This window comes from Falco rusticolus, chromosome 16 (genome assembly GCF_015220075.1).
Source record: "Falco rusticolus isolate bFalRus1 chromosome 16, bFalRus1.pri, whole genome shotgun sequence".
In the NCBI taxonomy this organism is placed as follows: domain Eukaryota; kingdom Metazoa; phylum Chordata; class Aves; order Falconiformes; family Falconidae; genus Falco; species Falco rusticolus.
In genome coordinates, this window is record NC_051202.1 from 5718605 (window position 1) to 5739993 (window position 21389).

The 21389-nt window shown below is 44.7% G+C and overlaps 1 protein-coding gene across 1 annotated transcript in view; it reads left to right on the forward strand.

The window, feature by feature from the left end:
• Positions 1–19926, forward strand: part of CDON (cell adhesion associated, oncogene regulated) — a 54763-nt gene extending 34837 nt beyond the window's left edge. Inside the window, 10 exon segments of the mRNA XM_037409882.1 lie at positions 685–813; positions 2453–2659; positions 3395–3576; positions 4912–5017; positions 8220–8342; positions 9837–10064; positions 11184–11458; positions 13877–13956; positions 18557–18813; positions 19516–19926. Of these exon segments, the coding sequence (XP_037265779.1) occupies positions 685–813; positions 2453–2659; positions 3395–3576; positions 4912–5017; positions 8220–8342; positions 9837–10064; positions 11184–11458; positions 13877–13956; positions 18557–18813; positions 19516–19682 (1754 nt within the window). The 3' untranslated portion in view covers positions 19683–19926.
• The last annotated feature ends 1463 nt before the right edge of the window (positions 19927–21389 follow it).

The window sequence follows — 21389 nt, forward strand, 5'->3', positions numbered from 1 at the left end:
GTTTGCTTTGCCGTGAAAATGTCTCAGCGGATCAGAAGCCAGCTGTTTTGATAGTTGCGTGCAGACAGCAACAAGCATTGCTAATCAAAGCAATGTTTTTTTCTTTCAAGCTTGGGCACTGGTGGCTATACTTTTAAACATGTGAGCAGATATTTTCCATGCTAATGTACAAGGACAAGATTATTGAAAATGTAACGTATTTGTGAAATCTATGGATTCACGATGCACGTAAACAGCCACAGGCTAGCAGTCCGCTCAGTCCAGTGTCCTGGGTCTAGCTGTGGCCAAACACAGCTTCCATAGTACTTTTGTTGAAGCTCTTCCCCTGGTTGTGGATTTCAGTGTGCAGTGTTCACCACCTGTTGTGATTTTGTGATGAGAGAGGGCTTTGAAACCCAGGCAGGAGCTGGTGGCATCACCTCCAAGTGCAGTACTGCAGATGAGCAGTCCCTTATCCACAGCATGAGTGTGCCTGGGCTGAGAGGGGAAGGTACCGCTGCTCTTCCACTGACAAAACTCCCTAATTGCTGTCCTGACTGTTTAGCTTTGTGATTTGGAGCCAGGGCTTTAGTCCCCTGCGCTGTGGCGAGTGATCTCATGGAGCGAGCATATTGTGAGAGGCAATGACTATCTTTTTCTTGGCCGGTCCCTGAGCTGATGTACTGTATATCATATATTTCTTAGAAAGAACATCATCTTCAAAAAACACTCAGGCTCCATCTCCACCGGTAGGCATTCCTAAACATCCCATTGTTCACGAAGGCACAAATAATTTTGGCGTTGTCCTTCCAGACCTGTCTCGACACAGTGGAGGTAAGTATATGGATGGTTTGTAATCCATATCCTAAAAGTTGTGTTGCAAACAGGTTCATCTGAGTTAACTTGTGTTTATTACTGCTCTAGGTGCTTGTATTACCTCTTGTATTTCCTGTTTGTTCCCCTGGCTTCTTTGTTACAGGTGTTTCTCCTCTCTTGTGGGACCTCTATGAACGAGGTCAGATACCTGCTAGATTTTCTGTTCTTCTGTGTGTTTCCAAAGTAAAAGATCATCGTCCATACTTTGGGACTAACTGAAAGGTTACCTTTTTCCGGTCAGTGAGTTAGTATTTTAAGCACCTGCCTTGATATCTCAGGTTTCCACAGCCACGTTAAGACACCAAGTGGCGGTGCACTTCTTAGAGACTTCAGCATCTCTAATGGACTGTTTGAAACTTGGAATTTAGCAAATGCATGCCCTAATCTACTGAGCATGTAATATTTCCAAGGATTCTATTAGCTGCATGTGTGGTGCTCAAAAAGTTAAGATTTTCAGGTATAAACTGTGCTCTTGCTGCTCATTTTTAAACCTGCAGTTGCTTTTTTGCTAAATACTCTGGTTTTCTCTTCTCTTTCACTTGAAAGATCTAGAAGAAGAGGGAAAATGGGAAATGGCTGTGTCAGAGTTTTAAGTTCTCAAAACAGATTATATCTGTTTTGAATGTTTTCCTGTGGCTTCCCAGGGATGGGCTTATTTCTGATGGCAAAGAAGATACAGCCACTTCCCAGCAGGTGTGATTATTTTTTTTTAGCCTGGTTTCCCATGACAACAGCATGTTTATAGTCCTTTTTCTTACCACCCCAGCCTTTGAACTCATTGACCTGACCCAGGTGAATTTACTCAGGGGCTGAGAGCTCAAAGGTGGCTTGGTATCTAAAATTTTGGGGGCAGCCAAAGGTGTGCAGAGAGCTTTAATAATGCGAGTGAGGAGCTGAGCAGTTGCATGCTGGTGACAGTGCTAAACATCATGCAAGCCACACAGGGGGACACACGTAGGGCTTCGTGCCCCCAAAGCTGCCAGCTTGCTGTTCCTTGCTCAGTTCCTCCTCTCACCAGTGACGGGCTCCGTATGAATGAATACAAGCTAGTTCAGGAAAGCCTTACAGCTCTCATCGGTTGTCGGAATGGTTATAACCAGATTTGCTAACACCACCTCTTTCCGTTCTCTCTGTTCCACTGCTGTCTGTAACTTCAAGTGAGTTCAGTAAGTATATAATTTATTGCATGCTTTGTTTGCTCTTTGTTCTCATTTCTCTGGCAATACAGCACTCGTTAGTGTGGATGAGTTGAAGTCTCGCTGGGTCTGGGGGAATTTAGGGTTTTTGGAAATGATAACCATATTTTTCCTGTTCACTTAGTATGTGTTTCTGATTCCGTGTAGAGATGAGTTGGGGTAGTCCAACAGCGTATCTTTTTTGATGATTATATTGATAAAGTCATTGATTCCTCTGTCTTCTGCTCTTCAAGCATCTCTTCCAGAGGAGTAAGGGGAGTAATTATTAGAGGATGATTTAAGATTCTCCTTGTTAATACACAAAGTCTAATTTAATCATCAGCAACTCGTTTAATCGGTTGATGCAGAAAACAAAGTTTCAGCCGACCCTAATTCTCTTTTAACTGAATTTCTCATTTCAGTTCCAGAAGCTCCCGACCGACCCACGATCTCCACAGCATCGGAATCATCTGTCTATGTCACGTGGATACCACGAGCAAACGGCGGCTCCCCCATTACGGCCTTTAAAGTCGAGTATAAACGCCTGGGTCGAAACAGTGACTGGCTAGTTGCGGCTGATAACATTTCTCCTTCCAAGCTCTCTGTGGAAGTTCGGAACTTGGAGCCAGGTATCAAAAATGGATCTTTTCTTCACCTCAGCTGTTGCTGCTGTTGTCAGTGTTTAGATGACTGCACTCCTGCTGAGAGTGCTGCAACTCTTCGGTTGTTTCATTTTAACTTCTATTTGGATTATCCTGTTTCTGGTTGGTTAGGCGTATTTTTCTTGTGTGGAATAGGAGCTCGTTACATGAATTTGAGTTGATGTCTGGCTTTCTAAGTGGAAAAAAAACCACCCCGCCATAATTTAATACTTATTTGTGTGTAGAGGAGGGTTGTGTATTATTGCTATTTTTAACTTAATTGTCCCAGTAAGCATACAGAATGCAAAAAGAGAAAAATGCATTAATGGAAAAACGTCTGTCCTGACTTCTTCCAGTGTCCAGCCTGAAAGCTCGGGTTAAGGGTGCGAGAGTAGGGGGAACAGATGATGACAGGTGTCTTCTGAAGCATCTTCTCGGTGCCCACCACTTTGTGGTTTACAGAATACCTGAGCTGATGGAGGCATCTCCATCTCTGTGTGTTAATAGCCTTTGGATTTTTCCAGAGTGAATTTCCCTCATCACTTTTAGAAGCTGTTTATATTTCTGATGTGCACATTAGTCTGTGGCAGTGAGTCCTATGTTTTTTCTAATTGGATGTTGTGCAAAAAGCACTTCCTAATCTGTTTAGTCTCTCCTTGAATCCTGTTTCTGGTACTTGTTTTGCTGCAACGTCTACTTTCTTTCACTTTTTTCCCTTAAAAGGAGAAATGTATAGGTTCCGTGTGATTGCTGTGAACAATTACGGGGAGAGCCCACGCAGTGCAGCATCCCGCCCTTACCAAGTAGCTGGATTTACCAGCCGGTTTTCGAACCGCCCTATCACGGGACCTCACATTGCTTATACCGAAGCCATCAGTGACACTCAGATCATGTTAAAATGGACGGTAGGTATAACTGTCTCCTTTCCTTCTCACAGTTGCAGGCCAGTTTTTACTGCTGTGGCTCTTAAAAGTCAAGGATTAGGAGCTGATTGCGGAGTAGAGAGTGGTGGTTCCCCCCTCTCCCCCCAGGACTCAGAGATGATCTTGCTCCTAGAAGAGGACTAAGATACTTCATGATTTTATGGTAGAACTGGACCATAGGCCCCTTGAGCCCTTTGCCCCCCATTTCCAAACCCTTTTTTTCTCCTTGGAGGCAGCCCTGTCAGTCGTTTGCTGCCTTCTGTGCTGTCTCCCAGCTTCCCTCCACCTCGCTCTCCCCTTCCAGCTCCCTGGGGATGCCGTGCACCACCTCCTCAGGTTACACCAGATGTAAGCCCAACTGGCAGCTCCAGTGAAAGGCTACAGCCGCCTTGGTCCACCTGCTTTGGCACAGATATATCAAGAGGCACCAGTGGGCTTAACTCTGTCCAAACCCCTGTTCATGCCATGAGTTGCGAGCGAGTTGGCTTCGTTTCCTGCAATTCCTGCTGCTTTTGTCAATCCAGGCTGTGATGGCTGGAAGCGGGCGCTGGGTTTGAAACCCGCCGTCTTCCCTCGCATCCAAGTAGAGGTTTCATGTTAGAGAAACGTTTTCCTTTCCCCTGTTACCTCGTCTTTTGTAAACAAGTACTTTAAAGTCCTTATTGAAACCCACAGAAATTCTTTGCTCTTGTTTTGAAATCTAACCCCCAGTATACTTTGGAGGATTTAACGTGTAGCATTCCCAGTGTTAGTTTGCTCTGCTAGCTCAGCCTTAAGAGATGTTAAGGATAATAAACTTAAAATAACCTCTGGTTCCTCAGGAGGCTGCATAACTTAAAGTAAAATATTACCGAGCTGAATTTTAGAGTGACCTTCACTCTTTCTGAAGTGAAAATGATCTTAACTTTTCCATTTCCATTAATCACGCGAGGTTTCAGACCGTTCATGGTCAAACCCTAATTGATGGTTTGGAAAGTGATGTGGGAGGAAAGTGTCAGCCCCAGCTCGGTCTGTTGTCACTGTGCTACCCTCATTTTTTCAACTGCTCGGAGGAGTTCAATGGCAGAGCACTCTCCTGCAACCCTGTAAGAACTGGCACTGAGCTCATCTTATCCGTGTCTGTAAATCCACAGCAATTGATGATCCTCTTTCTGTTGGAGCCTCTGTGCAAACCTCCCCCTACACCTTGCTTGCACAACCTTATTAAAAAAAAAAAACCACATATTTCAAAGTGATAAGATATTCAGTGATGACAGCTCAGCAGGACTCAATTAAAATTTTTCTTCTCTAACGCAGTCTTATAAAATTCTCTTTTAGTATATTACATCAAGCAACAACAACACACCCATCCAAGGATTTTATATCTATTACCGGCCTACAGACAGTGACAATGATAGTGACTACAAGAGGGATATCGTGGAAGGTACGCTGCAGTAAACGCGTATTAAATAACACTGCTCGACGGGGAGGAACATCATGTAGCCATGTTGGCTGTGTTTATATGAAATCTAAACTGCTTTTCCCAAACTAAGTCTTTACAGTATATTTCACAGAAGTAGCTATCTCAACTACGTAACGTCAAGTTCTGCCCACACATGAACTTGTTTCTTCCTTCTCAAGCCTCCGCTACATGGAAACTTGAGAACTAAATACTGGGTTTAAGTTTGTCTTGTTACACTGCTGCAAATCCTTAATGTAGGTCTATTTAAGCTGGTTTAGCTTAAAGTAGTTGAGTAAAGAGAAAGCAGTGTAAATGAGATTTAACCCAGGGTAAGCTCATCTGTGTTACAGACCATAGTAATAACTAGCTGGCTTTTAAAATGATTTACCCCAGCACGGATTTTCAAAGCTAGGCAGTACCTTGTGTGTAACTGCCCTTCTCTCCTTTTACCTTGTTTAATTGCTTATCCTACTATAAGTAAGTCACTTTTAGCCTCAAGTGCTGTAGTGCGCTGCAAATGCAGGTATGTTTGTGCTTCATTTTGCCTTTTAATCAGGTTATTTTTTCCCCCTGTTCATATTAGATCATCATTTTCCTGGAAGAAGTTATTAGATAATGTCTGTATTGGTCCAGAAGTGGAAAACCCTTTTAAAAATATTTTACTTAATGTTCTTATTACTTGGGCTGAGTAAACGTAGTGATCTCATTCTGTCCCGATGACGTTAATTATTTCCCCCCCCCCCCATTTATTTCACTTACAAGAGGAATGGGCCTTTATTTTGAAAATTTTCCCTGGCTAGACAATACTCCACATAGTACTTTGATGCATGACATAAGCTTTTGCACACTATAAAGCTATTAAAGATCCAGAGTTTCAGCTCGGAGGATTGCTTTAAAGAAGCTTATGCAGTCTGCACCTTCATCTGCAAATGTATTTTAGCCTTTGCTAGACAGAACTTATGTGTTTATAAATCTTATACACTAAGCAGTTAGTTGTTTAAGTGGGCTCCACTGTGCTGTGAAATTAGCTTGTTTCTGATTTTTTTTTTTTCCAAGAGTGTGTGTGTATTGAACTCTTTGTGGCAGTCTGAAACCATTAGCAGCTGCTCTGCTCTGCCAAAGCCTGGAACAGAAACTCATTCGGTGGAAATATTTAAACTTAAACTTTTCTTTACTGTGCTCCCTAAATTAGGGTTTTGGGGGTGGGTGGGGAAAGAGAAGAGTTATTTTCAATTAAAGTGTGATTGGAAGCATTTGATGTGAAATATGTAGAGGAGCATGTGACTTAAGGTATTTCTGCCATAAATCACTTGTTCTTCACTTTTTCCCCTCTGTTACCTTTGAATTAATCTGTCTGTTTTTTGACAGGGAATTTTATCTTGAAATGACTGCATGAGTTGTGGAAAAAGTGTTGTGATGCCTGTATTAGCGAAGTACTTGCCGCAGGCTTTCCTTACTGTTTCCTGTTAAGTCTTGTCTTTAGAGACATTCAAAACTCTGCAGAAAACTTTTTTCTTACAAACGCTGCTACGGGCAAAATCAGATTTTATTTAAAGAAAAAAAAAACCCAAGCTAAAAGGTTGACTCAGATGGCTCCTCAGTATCTTTCAGCAGCTTTAAGCAAAAGCAAAGCAAAATCAGTCCCATCCTGCACTGATGGTCTGAATTTCTGTTTTGAGGGTCCTGGAGATTGAATTTTAAATGTAAATGCAGTCTGATGTCAGTTGTTTAAATGTTTTTCCTTGCTAATGGTGCACGAAGAGGACAGTTAAAGTGCCTGTACTGATTCCAGTTCCACTAATGGTTTGAAGCGGAAACCTAAAACCTGGTGTAGTAATTACCGAAAGGAATGCTTGGGGGTGGGGGTGCCGGGAAAACCGAGTATGAATCTTGGGAGAACGTGCGATTTAGGGAAAGGCTGGTTCTAGCTTCAGCCAGGACTTGTCAGCCCTCACTTGGGACGCTCGGCATGCGAGGGATGGAGCTCGGAGCGTGCAGTGCATCCTCTCCCAAAATCCCGAACCGAGGTGGGATCCTCATGGGTACCCCCTGCCCTTTTCTTGGCCAGGCAGGGGTATCTGCACCTGGGCTTGGGTCCTGGAGAAGTTTGAACAGAGTCATGGTGACAGCCCCTGCCAGCCGAGCAAGCTTTATTTTTTTTTATTAATACTTAAATCAGTAGGTGGTATGACAGTTTCTTAGAAACAGTGGAAACAGTTCAAGGTGGTATTTTCCAAGAGGGATTAAGAGCGCTCAAACAGTTAATTAAACTCCCTAAAAAGAAAAAAAAAAAAAAAGGGGGGGGGGGGAAGGGTCGCTGTTTATTAAAATTTGTCACAAGCCTGTGAAAGTAAAAACCGAGAGTGATTTATATTGAAGTGCTCAGTACTTCAGGAGGGTGTCTAAATGAAATGTTGGCCAGGAGCCAGAGATGACAAAACCGTCCTATTAGAGAAGATTGCTTGGCTTGGGATCCTTCTCTGCAGGGGCAGGCAGCGCGAGAGACAGCCACGCTGTCTAATTTTGTTTCCTAGTATGTTTAATAAAATGCACGTTCAATTATTTGCGGTTTCGGCTAAGTTGAGCAACCCAGATGTATCCTTCCTGCAAAAAACGGGTGGCTTCAGTCGGTGCCTTGCATCTCTAGGGATCCTGCAGGATGGCAGATTGGGAGAGGGTCTTAGCACAGTGAAGTTTTTCCCTTGTCCCAAGTTAAATCTATTTTCTGTGTCAGGTTCTCCTTGTTACTTGCCCGATGTATTACAAGTAGTTTGCATAACCCATCCTAAACCCACCCTTTCAGTAGTTTCATATTTAAGATGCACAGAACTGCTGTTGATTTTTTTGAACATACAGATGCTGGAAACTTGGATATTTTTTGAGTTTAGTGACTTCTGGTTTTTGTGGAGAAAGATTTTTGAGAAAAAACCACCCACAATTGAAAATACTGGGGGAAAAAAAAACCCCAACCCACATTTATTCATCAAAAGGTTCTTCTAAGAATCTATTTTGCAGCGCAATGTGAGTCTTACGACCATAAATTGTTGATAAGGACTGTTGTGCTAACAGAAAAAGCTGCAATACCCCTTCATTTTAGAGAAGGACGCTGTGATATACCTAATCCTGGCTCGTGTGAGTAAATGAAACACGGTTGATTTATTTTTTTTCTTCCCACCCCCGCCAGGTACAAAGCAATGGCACTTGATAAATCACCTGCAGCCAGAAACATCTTACGACATTAAAATGCAGTGCTATAACGAAGGCGGTGAAAGCGAGTACAGCAACGTCATGATCTGTGAGACCAAAGGTGAGCACCCAAAGAGCACGTCTGCTTGCCTGCCGGACTGTGTGAAGGTGGTGGTTTGTGGCATGAAATATCTGCTGTGTTGAATGGGGTTTTTTCAGCGCAAAAGTCAGCTGCAATGAAGACCATAATTTTCTGGAATGTTTTGGAGGATTGTTTTGTCTTCCGAAGCTGGGGTTGTTTTGAACATACTGAAACTGATACCTTGTACTCCCGAGAAGGCCTCTTAGCAAAGCTCTGCAGATTTGCCTGGCCTAAAAGATACTATTGTTGTTCTGGGTTGCATTTTGGGGTTTTTTTTTTCCCCTGCTATGCTGATAGCCTCTTCCTAGGAGACAACCATGCGCTTGAAGATGACAGAATTGATTTGTATGTCTGTTTTATGTCTTTGGGGCTCTGTGACACGTTGTATAAGTGCAGACCGCAGCAATTGATGGTTATGTTGGCTGCCTCCATCACTAATCCTGCATGCCTCTGGCACAAAGTTTGTACTGTTCTCTGGAAGTGTCAGATATGGCAGTCACATTTATTTTGCGAAGAATTCCTGTCTCCTTTAATCTCTAAAACCAAGTAAGGCTGTAAAGGGAAAATGCAGACAGTAAACTTCAAATGCATGCTATGAAAAAATGTTTTAAAAAAAAAGAAAAAAGAAAAAAGCTCTCTAGGAGCGGAAGCATCAAAATTTAGCTAAGTTAATAGCAAAGCCTTTGAAAAGAGGGGCTGGGAGCTGCAGGGCTTCAAGGCAGCACACACGGTTGGTCTTCCTCCTGCAAGGAATTCAACTTTCTTCTCTAATTTTAAAGTTGGCAGGATGTAATCTGTCATTCTTACTGAGTCTTCCGTAAAATGCATCTCCTCCAGGCTTGTGGGGTGATCCAGCTTATCTAACATATCTGTGTGGACGTGCTTATGTGTCTCTGACCAGCTTTGCTCCTAAGCCAGGCACCTCTTCTAGGTTTTTAGTGTCAAATGAAATGAATGTGTGCTGAAAACTAATGTAAATTTAATTCCTGGGTTAAACTAGCATCTCGTTTTCAGTGATTTTGCTGTTCAGCTCTTAGTATCTTCAGTAGTAGGGTTTTGAAAATGGGGTTAGCAGGGTTCACATCAGATAAAAGTAGGTCATCTGGCAGTGGTTAGGCGATAGAAATGCATGTTGCGGTTTTTTTCCTGACCTCAGAAGTGGAAAGATTTGTGCTCTTTCAAGTTGGGACTTAGTGCAGTTCTAGCCATGCGTATGTCAAGTTGCTCGTTAAAGTTTCGAGTGACCTCAATGAGAGGGTTAGCAAGCTGGATAATAACTATTTGCCTTGGAAAATGGTTATTACCCAATAGTAGTTGGCCTCCTCGTTATAGGTTTTAATGTTGACTTGGAAGCTTTCTTTTTGAGGCATTAGGATTCTAACTCGGCAGGTAATTATTTTCATTTCATAGTGAAAACGCACTTGGAGGACGCATTCAGCAAATGTACCTGTACTTGTCTCTCCTTTCATCCAGTGAAACGCACGCCGGGAGCTTCCGAATATCCAGTGAAAGATCTGAGTACGCCACCAAATCCCCCCGACCGGGTTGGGGGAAGCGGAGCTGGCCCTTCCAACGGCCCCGTTCGGAGCAGTGACATGCTGTACTTGATTGTGGGCTGCGTCCTTGGGGTGATGGTCCTTATTCTCATTGTTTTCATTGCCATGTGCCTGTGGAAGAACCGTCAGCAAAACGCCATGCAGAGTGAGTTATTTTTGGTTTCCTTTCATCATGAAAATATTATCGGAGTAAAATTAGTAACGTTCATGTTATATTTTATGAATGGGAAGCCGTTTCCTGTTTTAAGCCAACTGGCTTTTATTTAGAGACTTGTACTTTCTAGGTGTGTTTTAGGTGAAGATTTGGATTTTTTCAAAGCAGCAATGTCTCCATTTCTTTGTATTGATACTCGCTGCCCTGCTGCATTGCTCTACAGTGTTTCTGTAAAAATAAAAAAAATGTGCTGCAGTTTCACCCAAAGCACGGTGTGTGAAATGTCCGGGCAAAGCTTCTTCAGTTTATGTTTAACTTTAAGCACCTGCATAGGTTTCTGCTGATTGCAGTGGCAGAACTCGTGTGTAATCATAGGTACTTGTTAAAACGTGGAGACTTAGACCTCGAATCTCTCCCTCTCTCGTGTGCATCTGGAAAGAAAAAGAAGTTGCAGCGCTTGGAGGACAAGTCCCTTGCTACCTCTCAGTCCCTTCATGCTACAATGGAGTTCAAGTCTTTTATAGAGGTGTTAATAAGGAAGATCTGTTCGTTTGCAAGTAGGAGCCTCGAGCAGATGCGCTGGAGCTTAAGCACGGTTTGCAAGGTGCTGCGTGCCCACCAAACGATTTGTGCTAGCAGCATCTCTTCACTGATCTTTTCTGTTGGTAATTCATAAATCAGCCTTGGGCTTTCCACAGCCTGTGGTTATTTTAAAATGTCCTGACTCTTTGTCAGAGAGATATGAGACAAGAATTCTTGCAAAATAAGATAGTGTCTTCAACTGCAGCCCAGAGATATTTTCTGGCATTACTTCGTAGCAGATGGCAGAGGGTCTATTGGTTATACAAATGGCCCATTCTTGGGACGCTCTTCATAGGGGCTGATGTCAGCCGAGTCCTTTCAGACCAGCATTCCTGGTCTGTTCTCCTGGATGTTGCTGTTTTACGTTTCTGTGTTTGTATGCTAAGCACTTAGACATTACAGTTAATGTACATATTACAGTTACTTTACAAAGGCCTGTAGAAAGAGAAAATTAAGTTTCTTTAGTATCTTAGAGATGCTCGTTTAACTTCTCCTTTGGCAATAATTTTGGTAACAATGTTTTTGCAGAATATGACCCTCCTGGCTATCTGTATCAAGGGGCAGATATCAACGGGCAAATGATCGAGTACACGACCTTACCCGGCACAAGCAGAGTCAACGGCAGCATCCACGGAAACTTCATAAGCAACGGCGGCCTCAGCAACGGCTGTCCGCATGTCCATCATAAAGTTGCTAATGGAGTTAACGGGATCATGAATGGAGGAGCTGGACTGTACCCAGGGCACACCAGCTCCCTGTCCAGGACACACGTGGACTATGAACATCCCCACCGTCTTGTGAACGTAAGCTCTTACACCGGGTGGAGGGCTCAGCCCAGACCTTGGGATTTATTCAGAGACTGTAGAAGCACACTTAATTTGGGTGGGGGAAATACTCATCCATTGATAACAGCCAGTTCCACTAAATTACTTATCCCAGAGGAAGCAACTGGGCTGATATTTCTGATACAAACATCATGGTTTTCATTTGAGAGTATCAGATGACAGCAAGAATTCCACTTACTCTGGGAAATCTGCCTCTACCCTCCTCCTAACAGCATGTAAGCTCTGAGAATGCTTCAGTACTAGGCTGAGATACTTTACTTGTACATATGGTATTTCTCAATCTTCAAGTTAAATAGATTTAATTATAGCTGCTTATTCTGCAGCTTTATGGATCACCCGTTTTTTCCCCCACCTGTTTCAGATCTGTAACTCTAAGCAATGCTATTAATTATGGCAAAGCACGAATGTAGCAGGAGGTTCCATAAAATAAAATGCCCCATACATCTTGAAGTGCAGCAACGTAATAACGCTGTCTTTTTTTTTTTTTTCAGTCCCTTGTTTGTGACTGTTGAGAAAGGCTCATTTTTTGTTTTGAAATTTAAAATAAAATTAAAAACTAATTTAAGTCTATGATCCAGCCTTTGTATGCTGTGGAAAAATACTTCATTTGCTGAAATGTGTCCCGTTTCCAAGAGAGAATAATGATTTCATTATTGTCTATGGAAACAGATGGCTTGCATTCAAACTTACTAAACTTACTCAAAACTGTGAACATTGCCCGGGAAAACTGAAAGAAAAAGTTCAAAAGTCTGAATAACCCATGCTGTTTCTGGAGGAAAAAAAAAAAAAAAAAAAAAGGGGGCTATTGTTTGTGTTAGTAATTGAACACAAGCACTTCATTTTATTGAACAACAAATTAGCACTTGCACGGTAGTTGCCACTTCAGTTAACTCCAGCTTTTAAGTCCAGACCAGTTGGTTTTTCACCTGATGCTCTCTTTGGTCTGCTTGTCTAGCAAGTGCCACTTTTTTGTTGCTTTCAAGAGCAACCTAGGAGCAAACCGTGTTTTTTTGGACCAGTCCAACCTCCCAGTGGGTGAAACTCTCCCAAAGTCTCCGGCCATACAAGCCCTCAGGAAGGGAAGGTTTTGCAGTGCTTGAAGGCTGGTCTGTGAGAAAGCCTGGGGGCTTGCACTGATGTTTTGTCCCTCCTATTTTTATTTTTTGTGGGGGAAGGAAGGAAATAAGGCATGTGGGGACACAAGTCTCGGTGCTCGGAGCTCCTCTGTGCTGCAGGATGGGACCTGCAGTGCTGCTGCCTCGTTGCGAACGGTTGACTGGGTTGAGTTTTTCTTCTCCCCCCTCCATGTTGTAGAAAGTTTGAGTCACACAATCTCTTTCCACGTAGAAGGACCAGGACTGGCACACGGGTGAGACAGTGCGGAGGAACAGGATGTTCTCATCTTTGTTAGGGACTCTCTTTATTGTTTCATTGATTGGGCTAAATGAGGAAGAGAGAAACTGGCCAGGATGGCAATCAAGACTAATCAGGCATTTCCTCAGCGCTCCCTATTGCACTGAGAGGCCTCCAAAACTGAAGGGTAAGCCCTGTGTCTGCAGAAAAATAGGGATTGTTAGAAGTTACCTACCGCTTGGAATCTCAAAAGCCAGGTGAGCTTTCCCAAACGGGCTCCCCTCCCGAAACACGGCGCAGTAGCCCAGCTCCGCAGCGCCGTTTTCTAGCGGCTCCCGCATCAGTGTCCGCCTAGTCTTTAACAATGAGGTATGTGTTAATCTGGGCATTTTTACTTGCTTGTAATGGCCCCTTCAGCCAAAACTAACAACACAAAATCCCTCTCACCCAGAGTCATTGCTGGCTAAGGAATTACCCCATCTGTAAAAATATTAAATGTTTCAAAAATCAGTGTAGCGAGGTAAACTGATCTAATCGGCGTAATTACAGGAAAGTGGGATGGGTTTATGTTTGTGACATCAGCCCTGCAAATTTAATACTCTGTCTCCCCAAACGGGCACAGTTTGCTAATGAACAGCAATTTGCTTCCATGTCTGTCATCAGTGTTAAAAATAAACATATTTACAGTGTGTTTATTAAATTAAACCTGAGCATATTAAGCTGAAAACAGACCAGGGAAATTACCGCATACTTGTCTAAGCTGCAGTTATTTACTTTTCTCTGACACACATGCTGGCAAAACCCCTCCACTTGACTTTGTATAATAGCTCAGTGTTGCCATGCCACATTACAGGGCACGGATCTGAAGATTGATAAGGTGATCAGAGTTTGAAAACGAAGCGAGGGGCTTGGGGTGCTAGCTTGAGCTGAACTGCCTCCTCAGTGACTCTCGTGTATGTTTGAATAGTGATTGATTTCTTTTTTTGGCTTTTTTTTTTTTTTATTAATCCTTCCTTGCTGCAGGGCGGTGGGATGTACACAGCAGTGCCGCAGGCTGATCCCTCGGAGTGCATCAATTGCCGAAATTGTCGGAACAATAACAGGTGATGTAAAACTGGCACAGAGGCAGGACCTTCGCGAACAGCAGCCCTCGCTCCGGGTGCTGTGTTAAAGCTGGGGCAAACAAAAGCCAGAGAGCTTGAGCGCTGGCGGAGGGGACGGAGGAGCCCGATGGCAGCATATGACTTGGAGAGCAGTTGGTGATTGTCTGCAGGGTGGAATAAAACGAATTATTCAACCCCCAGAGCGTGTTTTGCTCAACATATTCCTCTGCCCTCTAGGAAACGAGGCAGGTTGGGCGCTGGGGTGTGTGGGGTTTTTTTTTAACCTTATTTCCTGTGTTTTCTTCAGGTTTGAGATAACAAAATCATTCCATATGGAGTTTGTCAAATAGGATTTAATTGGTCTTCTGTATTTTACGTTTCCTGCCATTCTCTTAAGAACACGAATGAACTACGGTCACAGCTTTGCTTTCTTTGTAAAACGTGGGGTTTGAGGTTCTTCGGGAGCAGTTTGGTCAGCCATTGTCGGTGTGGGATGAGTTTTTTGCGTGAGAAAAGGGATTCTTGCATAGAATAAGGGAAAATCTGTCTTCTGCGTTGTAGATGTGAATCTGGATTTTTATTAGGTTTTTCACTTCTGAAAGTTTTAAAGAATATTCTTCCAGGCTTCTGACTAAACCTCTGGTTATTTTAGTGACTAAAAATAGGACTGAAAGTCAGACGTGCTGGACTGCTGTGAGTGGTAAATTCTGGATTTTTTCAATCATACTCTGAATTTTCTGTCTTACTGAAATTGTCAGCTGCCTTTAGGTGTACATCTGGAGAAGCTGAGTTGAAATTAAGCTGTTGTTGAAGGCAGAAAACATGGTCGCTTTATTTTCATGCTTTTACTATTTAAAATATAACAGGCTTCAGATTCTTCCTCCTTCCATAAATATACGTGTGGTAGCGTGACAGAGATGAGCTGCTGCTCACAGGTAGAGCTGGGCACGCTTTGGACCGGTGTCGTGACTGGTCTCCGGGGAAGAGTGAGCTACCGTTCCCTTACAAGCCAGTTGTCTGTTTTCAAGGCAGGCTGTGTAACAGCAGTCATCAAGATGTGTACGACTGGCCGTAATTTGGAACATGCTGTATGTGTTATGCCATAATTAAGAGCTTGCTTTTCCATTTTAAGCATATTTATATTTTTAATTGCTCTTTTTTTTTTTTTTTTCTTGAGAAAGCAGGGGGAATGGGTTCCATCCTCCACAACTGTACTGTTCCTCCCAGACGGGTCATCAGCAGGCTCTGAACTTTGAATTTTCACATCCCTGTTCTATATTTGACTGCTTGATAGAGAAACAAGTTGTCCTTTACAGCTGCCTTACCCCAGAGGGGACCATTAACCTCTGTTTGGCAGGAGAGCTGCACAGCCGGGACCGCTCTGTTCCCTTCCTGGTGCTGGGGGAATGGGAGGAGGACATGGGAGAGGGGAATGGGGGCGACCAGAAACGTGCCTGAGTATTACACTAGGGGCTGGGGAGCTGGATGGACAGCCAGGGTGAGGAGGAGGAGGAAGAGGAAGGCACGGTGGGTTAGGGCAGTCAAGTCGGTAGGTTTTTGGCAAGTGGGAATTTGGGGCTGGAGTCTTCTCCCCACCTTTGTTAACCTTGCAGGTACCTTGCGCAGGTCTCCTGCTGGTGCCAAGAGGACCCGTGCTTTGTCCCACCCTCCGGTTATATCCCCTTGGGTACTGAAGCCAGGCAGTTCCCCCTGCAAAACACCCCCGTCGTGACAGGGGGGGGGAGGTTCGAGTGGAAATCCCTCTAGCAGGGCGACGGTCTCTAGCTCGTGAGCGTTTCAGGTGCGCGTGGCCTTGCTCTTTACGTTCCACCTTGGCACCGCTAATTCCTAAATGAGCCGATTTCCGCGGGATGCCTGGAGTTGGTGCTGATTAGGGCTGAATTTAGCAGTCGTTTGAATTGTGACCACGTGCAAATGAATCCTAAAGGTTTAGCGTATTTAATAGCTGGCTACCGTGGCTGTTTTCAGCAATAGCCATCTCGGAGCAGGTTTTATTATTACAGCGGTGAAATCCCTCGGTCTTCTGTTTAAATTAGCACTTCATGCTCTCGTAACTGCTTGTGGAGGCTTGCCAGAGGTAGAAGTTGCTGAAACACGGATACCCGCTCTGCTATTGTGGACAAAGCCAGTGAGATGAGTGTGGTTTACGCTTGTTACCTTAGGATTGAGAACCAATATTTGGTTTTTACTTCTTCTTTTTCCACTAAAACTTCCTCTGCAACCATCAGGTATCTAGAAATCTGTTTTGTTGCAGATCTCTCTTTTGCAGATTTGCTGTATTCTGGACAGAAATCTAAACTACACATTTTGAATAAAGCAGTATCGGTCTGGTTTTCCAGCTTTTTAAATCTAAATCATGCAGGTGGGGGCTTCTAAGTTGGTTTACAGTTTGGTAGGATTTTAGCACTGCAAATTGGTAGAAAATGTGTTTTCTGCAGCAGGGATTTTACAGCGCTTTTCGTGCGCACTCTGCTCTGGGTATACCAATGGCTAGCTTCCATCAAAATGTGGTTATTTAAGCTTAAAAAGCTGAACTGCTGTCTCGAAACATCATTCAAGCCCATACGGTAATACAAAGAACTACACCAACCTCTGTATCTTTAAAAAGAAACCCCCATAAACATGTAAAACCAAACATTTTAAATGGGTTCCTCTAAGATATTTTTTTTTAAATAATAAGTGAGTGCAGTCAAAACCTCTGCGGAAAGAAATGCAAACTAATAAATGGATTTGTTTGAAGACCAAACAAATGTTTCATGTGGATTCTTCAGTGGCTTCTGTGGTATTTTGGTACTTGGAATAATGATTTTGGAGGCAGTTATGGGAGTGGAAGGACAAAATAGGGGAGCGAAGGTTGAACGTGAAGCTCGGGGCTGCTCCTCGCAGTGTTTGGGAGGGGAGCGAGCTCCCCAGGGCGATACCACAGCTGCTGGAGGGATCCCCCTTCTCCCGTGTTTTGGCTTTGCAAGTGAAACATCTGCCGCAGGGGAAACTTGCTCCAGTTCTTCCTCTAGAAAGTTTATTTGCCTTGTTTGTGGATGTTTTGTTGCTCTCTCGGTTCTGGCAATACTGATCATGGTTTTCAAGTGAGAGTCTAAACGGAGGCTCCAAGTGAGTTTGTAGGATGACTCCCTTGAGCGTGATGTTTTCATGCATCACCCTGACCTTTCTAATGGGATAAAAGTAGTTTCTGGGGCTTGGGCAGGACCTCGCTGTGATTGTCAGGCTTAGTGTCTCCCGGTTTTAAATCCATCGGAGTTCAGTACTGTGGTGCTGAGGGCTCAGCTGCTATCAGAGTAGGCTCTGATGGCTGATACCCTGGCACTGACGATGTCCAAGTCTGTCTTCCTCCCTCTTTCAGCAATATAGCGGTCAGCTCTGTTCAATTTTGGGCCAGAATCACTCTAAAACCTGCTGTGGTACTAGATAAGCTAGCACCTCAACAGCCAGATCCCAGGGATCTGGTTTTATATTTCAAAGTGCCAGCCCTTGGGTAGTGTCCCAGTAATAACCAGGAACCTGTAGCAAGATCCATTAGGCTTGTTACCATGAGCACAACAGGTGACGCATAGATACAAATTCAACAGGGGGAAAACAAATGACCGATACAACGCAGAGCATTTTTTATCAGCATATAAAATCCTTGAAGCCTGTCAAACATTCGTGGGAGCGTTTCGGAGTGTCACTAGCTGGCGGTGGGTTTGAGCGCTCCCCGTCCTTATTTCAGTGCCTTGCTTTTATCTGCGGATCCATCTCTGTTCTGCGCCACAAACCAAGGAGCGTTTTGGGGGGGTGGTTTCCCGAAGTTTATGGCAGCTTTACAAGTGAACCTTTTGCGGGAGTTATGGTTTTGTATAAAACCACACTGAAGTGTGATTTTTGGGCTTTCTTACGTAGGAATTGCTTATATAAATGTGCACGGAGGCCACGTTGTTCACGGGCCTCCAAACACTGTCGGCATTTTCCCTGCGTGCTGCAATGGTATGCATGTCTCTTAAGGTCCAGCTCCTTTTTGTTTAAAGGTTAAATAGCTTGGCTGTAACAATTGATTTAGCAGTTTAACCTCAATTCCACAGCTTTACGCACATATTATAGGGCCACAATCTGAGTTACACAGCAGAGGGGGAGTTTATAATATTGCATACATTTTTTCTACTTGCACTCGCCCTGATAACGCTCAGTATTTATTTTCCAAGGTACTTAAGTTTGCTGTTTGGGTTTCAAACTTGAGCTCTTTTTCTTGGCAGTGAAAATCTTGTTTTATGGGGCTGCCTTGATGGAGAAATGGACTCGCAAGTCGGGTCATCGGGTCACAATCAATGGGGGAAGCAACCCAGAGCATGTTTTGAATGTTTTCAGCTGTCTGTTGGGAGAAAAAAAAAACAACCCTGCTCGATCCTTTTCTTAATGTCAGGATTGATCCAAAAATACGTATTTACAAGTGATTTGGCAAGTGCTTTGACTGTTGATACAGTGAGTGACATGTGGTAAAGTAGTTAAAAATCGCAGTTTCTCAAGATTAAGTGGTGGAAAGAAGCAGCTCTGTGTAACCTCACCTCGGCTTATGTCCCGTCTGCAGGTGTTTCACCAAAACCAACGGCACTTTCAGCAGCAGCGCGCTACCCATCGTGCCCCTCGTAGCACCTTATCAGCAGGACAGTTTGGAGATGAAACCTCTGAATCACCACGTCATGGTGGCCATGTGCTTGGCCTCCACCGTCCCAGAGTGCAGCACCCGGCTGGAGGAGGACAGCAAGGAGAAAGCGGAGCAGCCCTCGGCCCAGCATCCCTGCTGTCGAGAAGGCATGAACCGGCTCTCTGTGGATTACGCGGATGGTAAGGCATTCTGGAGAGGGCAGCGCCTGGCTTTGAAGCCAGGAATATTCCATAGGACAGCTGTAGGGCGCTTAATTTATTGCAGAGAAGCTAGTAATTAAGGCCACAAAAGACCTGGCTTTTTGAGAGAGATTAAGCGTTCCGCCTTTCCTATTGTGGAAGATAGGAGCAGCGGTGCTCAGGTGCCTGCGGCTGTCATGCCCTTCGAGATTGATGCCTCTAAATGGAGCTCATGGAGCAAGCGCGCTCCAGATAACGAGGCTGTGACTGATTTATGCTGGCTCGCAGTTGCCTGTACCTACCGCGCACCCGAAACTGCTGAAATGCTACCTGATGGAGTTTTACCCTAATGAGCAGGCATCCGTGACGGCGTAGAGCCACCCCAGCGGCGTGCACAGGCACAGAGACGTAGGTGCGAGTTGGGCTGACCAAATCGGTGTGACCTGTTCGATATCAGCGCTGCCGGGTGCTCAGGTGGAGCCGGCGCTCTGAGTGCTGCCTGATGTTTCGTGCCTGGTACAGCGAGGATGAGCCTGAGCTCAAAGAGCAGCACCTGCCTTTATTAATCTGGTTTTTCGGAGCTTCTGAGTCCCTTGAGCTTAAAGAGGAGATCATCTTAAAAAAACCCACCACAAAACAACAAAAAACCACCCAAACAAAATGAACAACCACCCCCCAACCAACCCTGCTTTTGCTTTGCAGGTGACAACTGCGTGCTCTCGGAAACATCGAACCACATTTTGAGCTGGAGTCCCCTTTTTCTGCAACCTGTTTCGAAGGACTGTAAGGAAAAACCAGGATGGAGTTCATCCAGAGTCACCTTAAACGGTTCTGGGGACCTTCCGCAGCTCCAGCTGCAGGAAACCTGAGGAAGTGACCGTTGTCCCCACTTAACGCCAGTAACTGCACAGCACAGTCGCTGAAAGGGAGTGATGGAGGGATGTTAATTATAACAGAGAGAGTCACTATTTATTTTTTTGTAGTAGTGTCATATGAATGTATCTTGTTTTTAAAAATGGTTGCCTTTTTATATTATTTATGCCTTGAAATTCCTTTTTTTTCCCCCCCATGCACCGCGAAACTAGCCTGTTATGTGTAAAAGAAAAAAAGAAAAAAAAAAAGAATTGTAATAATATAAAGAACAACAATGGGAAATACGGAGTGTGTTTTCTGTGGCGTATTACCAGCATGAGAAGAGTCTGATACAGGGATTTAGCAAAGCGGGTTTGATGCTTATGACCGATTGCTGCCGCCTCCCTGGCAGCCTGGCATTGTGGTTTTCTCAAACCTTCCTTTTCATGAATGCCTCCAGTCCTCTTTTCGTTCCTCTGGGAAGAACCCGCTGGGTAAATAAGAAAATAAATAAGGAAAAGGAACCTCGGCTGAGTCGGGACGGTGTGGCTGGAGAAGCAGAGCTCTGTTTGGTGACTTTGTGTCTGTAGGTGCTGGATAACTCCGATGTTTGCAGAAACGGGGATGCAAAGCCAGCCAGGCTCACCTTCCCGCTTGCAGAAGACAAAATGCGGTTCGGCTGCGCTCCTGACTCCGTGGTTCGAGGGAATGCTGATGGCTTGCACAGCCCCTGAAATGAAACAAGGCGCGTTGAAGCGGCTCCCGCTGGCCCTCTGCGCGGCTGTGAGAAACCTGCTTGCCCCTCGGAAACAGCATGATGTAGGTGTTGCCACGTTAACTGCAGGGTTTGGGTGGGTTTGGGTTTGGTGGGTTTTTTTTTTTTTCCTTTCCAAATTTAATCGGAGTAAATAAAACAAACCGGTGCTTGTAAAGCACTCCATCCCCCCCCCCCAAAAAAAATCAAGAGCGCATAACCCCAGAAATGAGACGCATAAACTACAATTACGGCTGCCCCGAGGCGACACATGTGCAGCCACCTTTTCATGGAGCGAGTATTTTTCTAGCCGGCGCCGGCCGCGGGGCTGGGAAGGGAGGAAGCGATGCGGGCCTGGCTGGAACTGCTGCAAACCCCTCGGGGAGCAAAGGCGCTACAGGTGCAGCGAGCCGCTTCGCGAGCAGCGGGGGTTTGGGGGGCGATTTCTGCTCGAGGGGGGAACCGGCAATCTGCTTTGGGCACAGCATCTCTTTGTGGGCTGTTCTAAGTGTTGGGGTGGTGGGCTTTTTTTTTTTCCCCCCCCTTTGATTGGCTTATTTATAAATACATTAATTTTTTCGCCTTTCTTTTTTTAGGGTTGTGCATCCTCCCGGCCAGAGCTGCCTAATTCTGAAGCTCGCTGCAAAGCCTGTGCTGGCACGCTGGACCTCATGCCGTGAAACCCACGGGCTTCGACTGCCACCTACCCTGAAGCCGCTGCAAAACCCTGCTCCTCCCTCTTCATTTCTCTCCTCCTCGCCTAAACCCGACCTTCTCTGTCCGTGCCTCACAGAGTGGCTTTCTCCTCGCTGGATTTTTCCTTTGCCAAGACCGGCTGCGAGACTTTTCCCCGCTTTCCCACGGAGATTGGCAGGCGAGTGGTTGGGTTTGCCTCTGGCTGCTCTGTTTTCCCCAAACACTCGAGATTTAACCACATTTTTAAACAACCTCGTTTCAATCAGACCCTGCA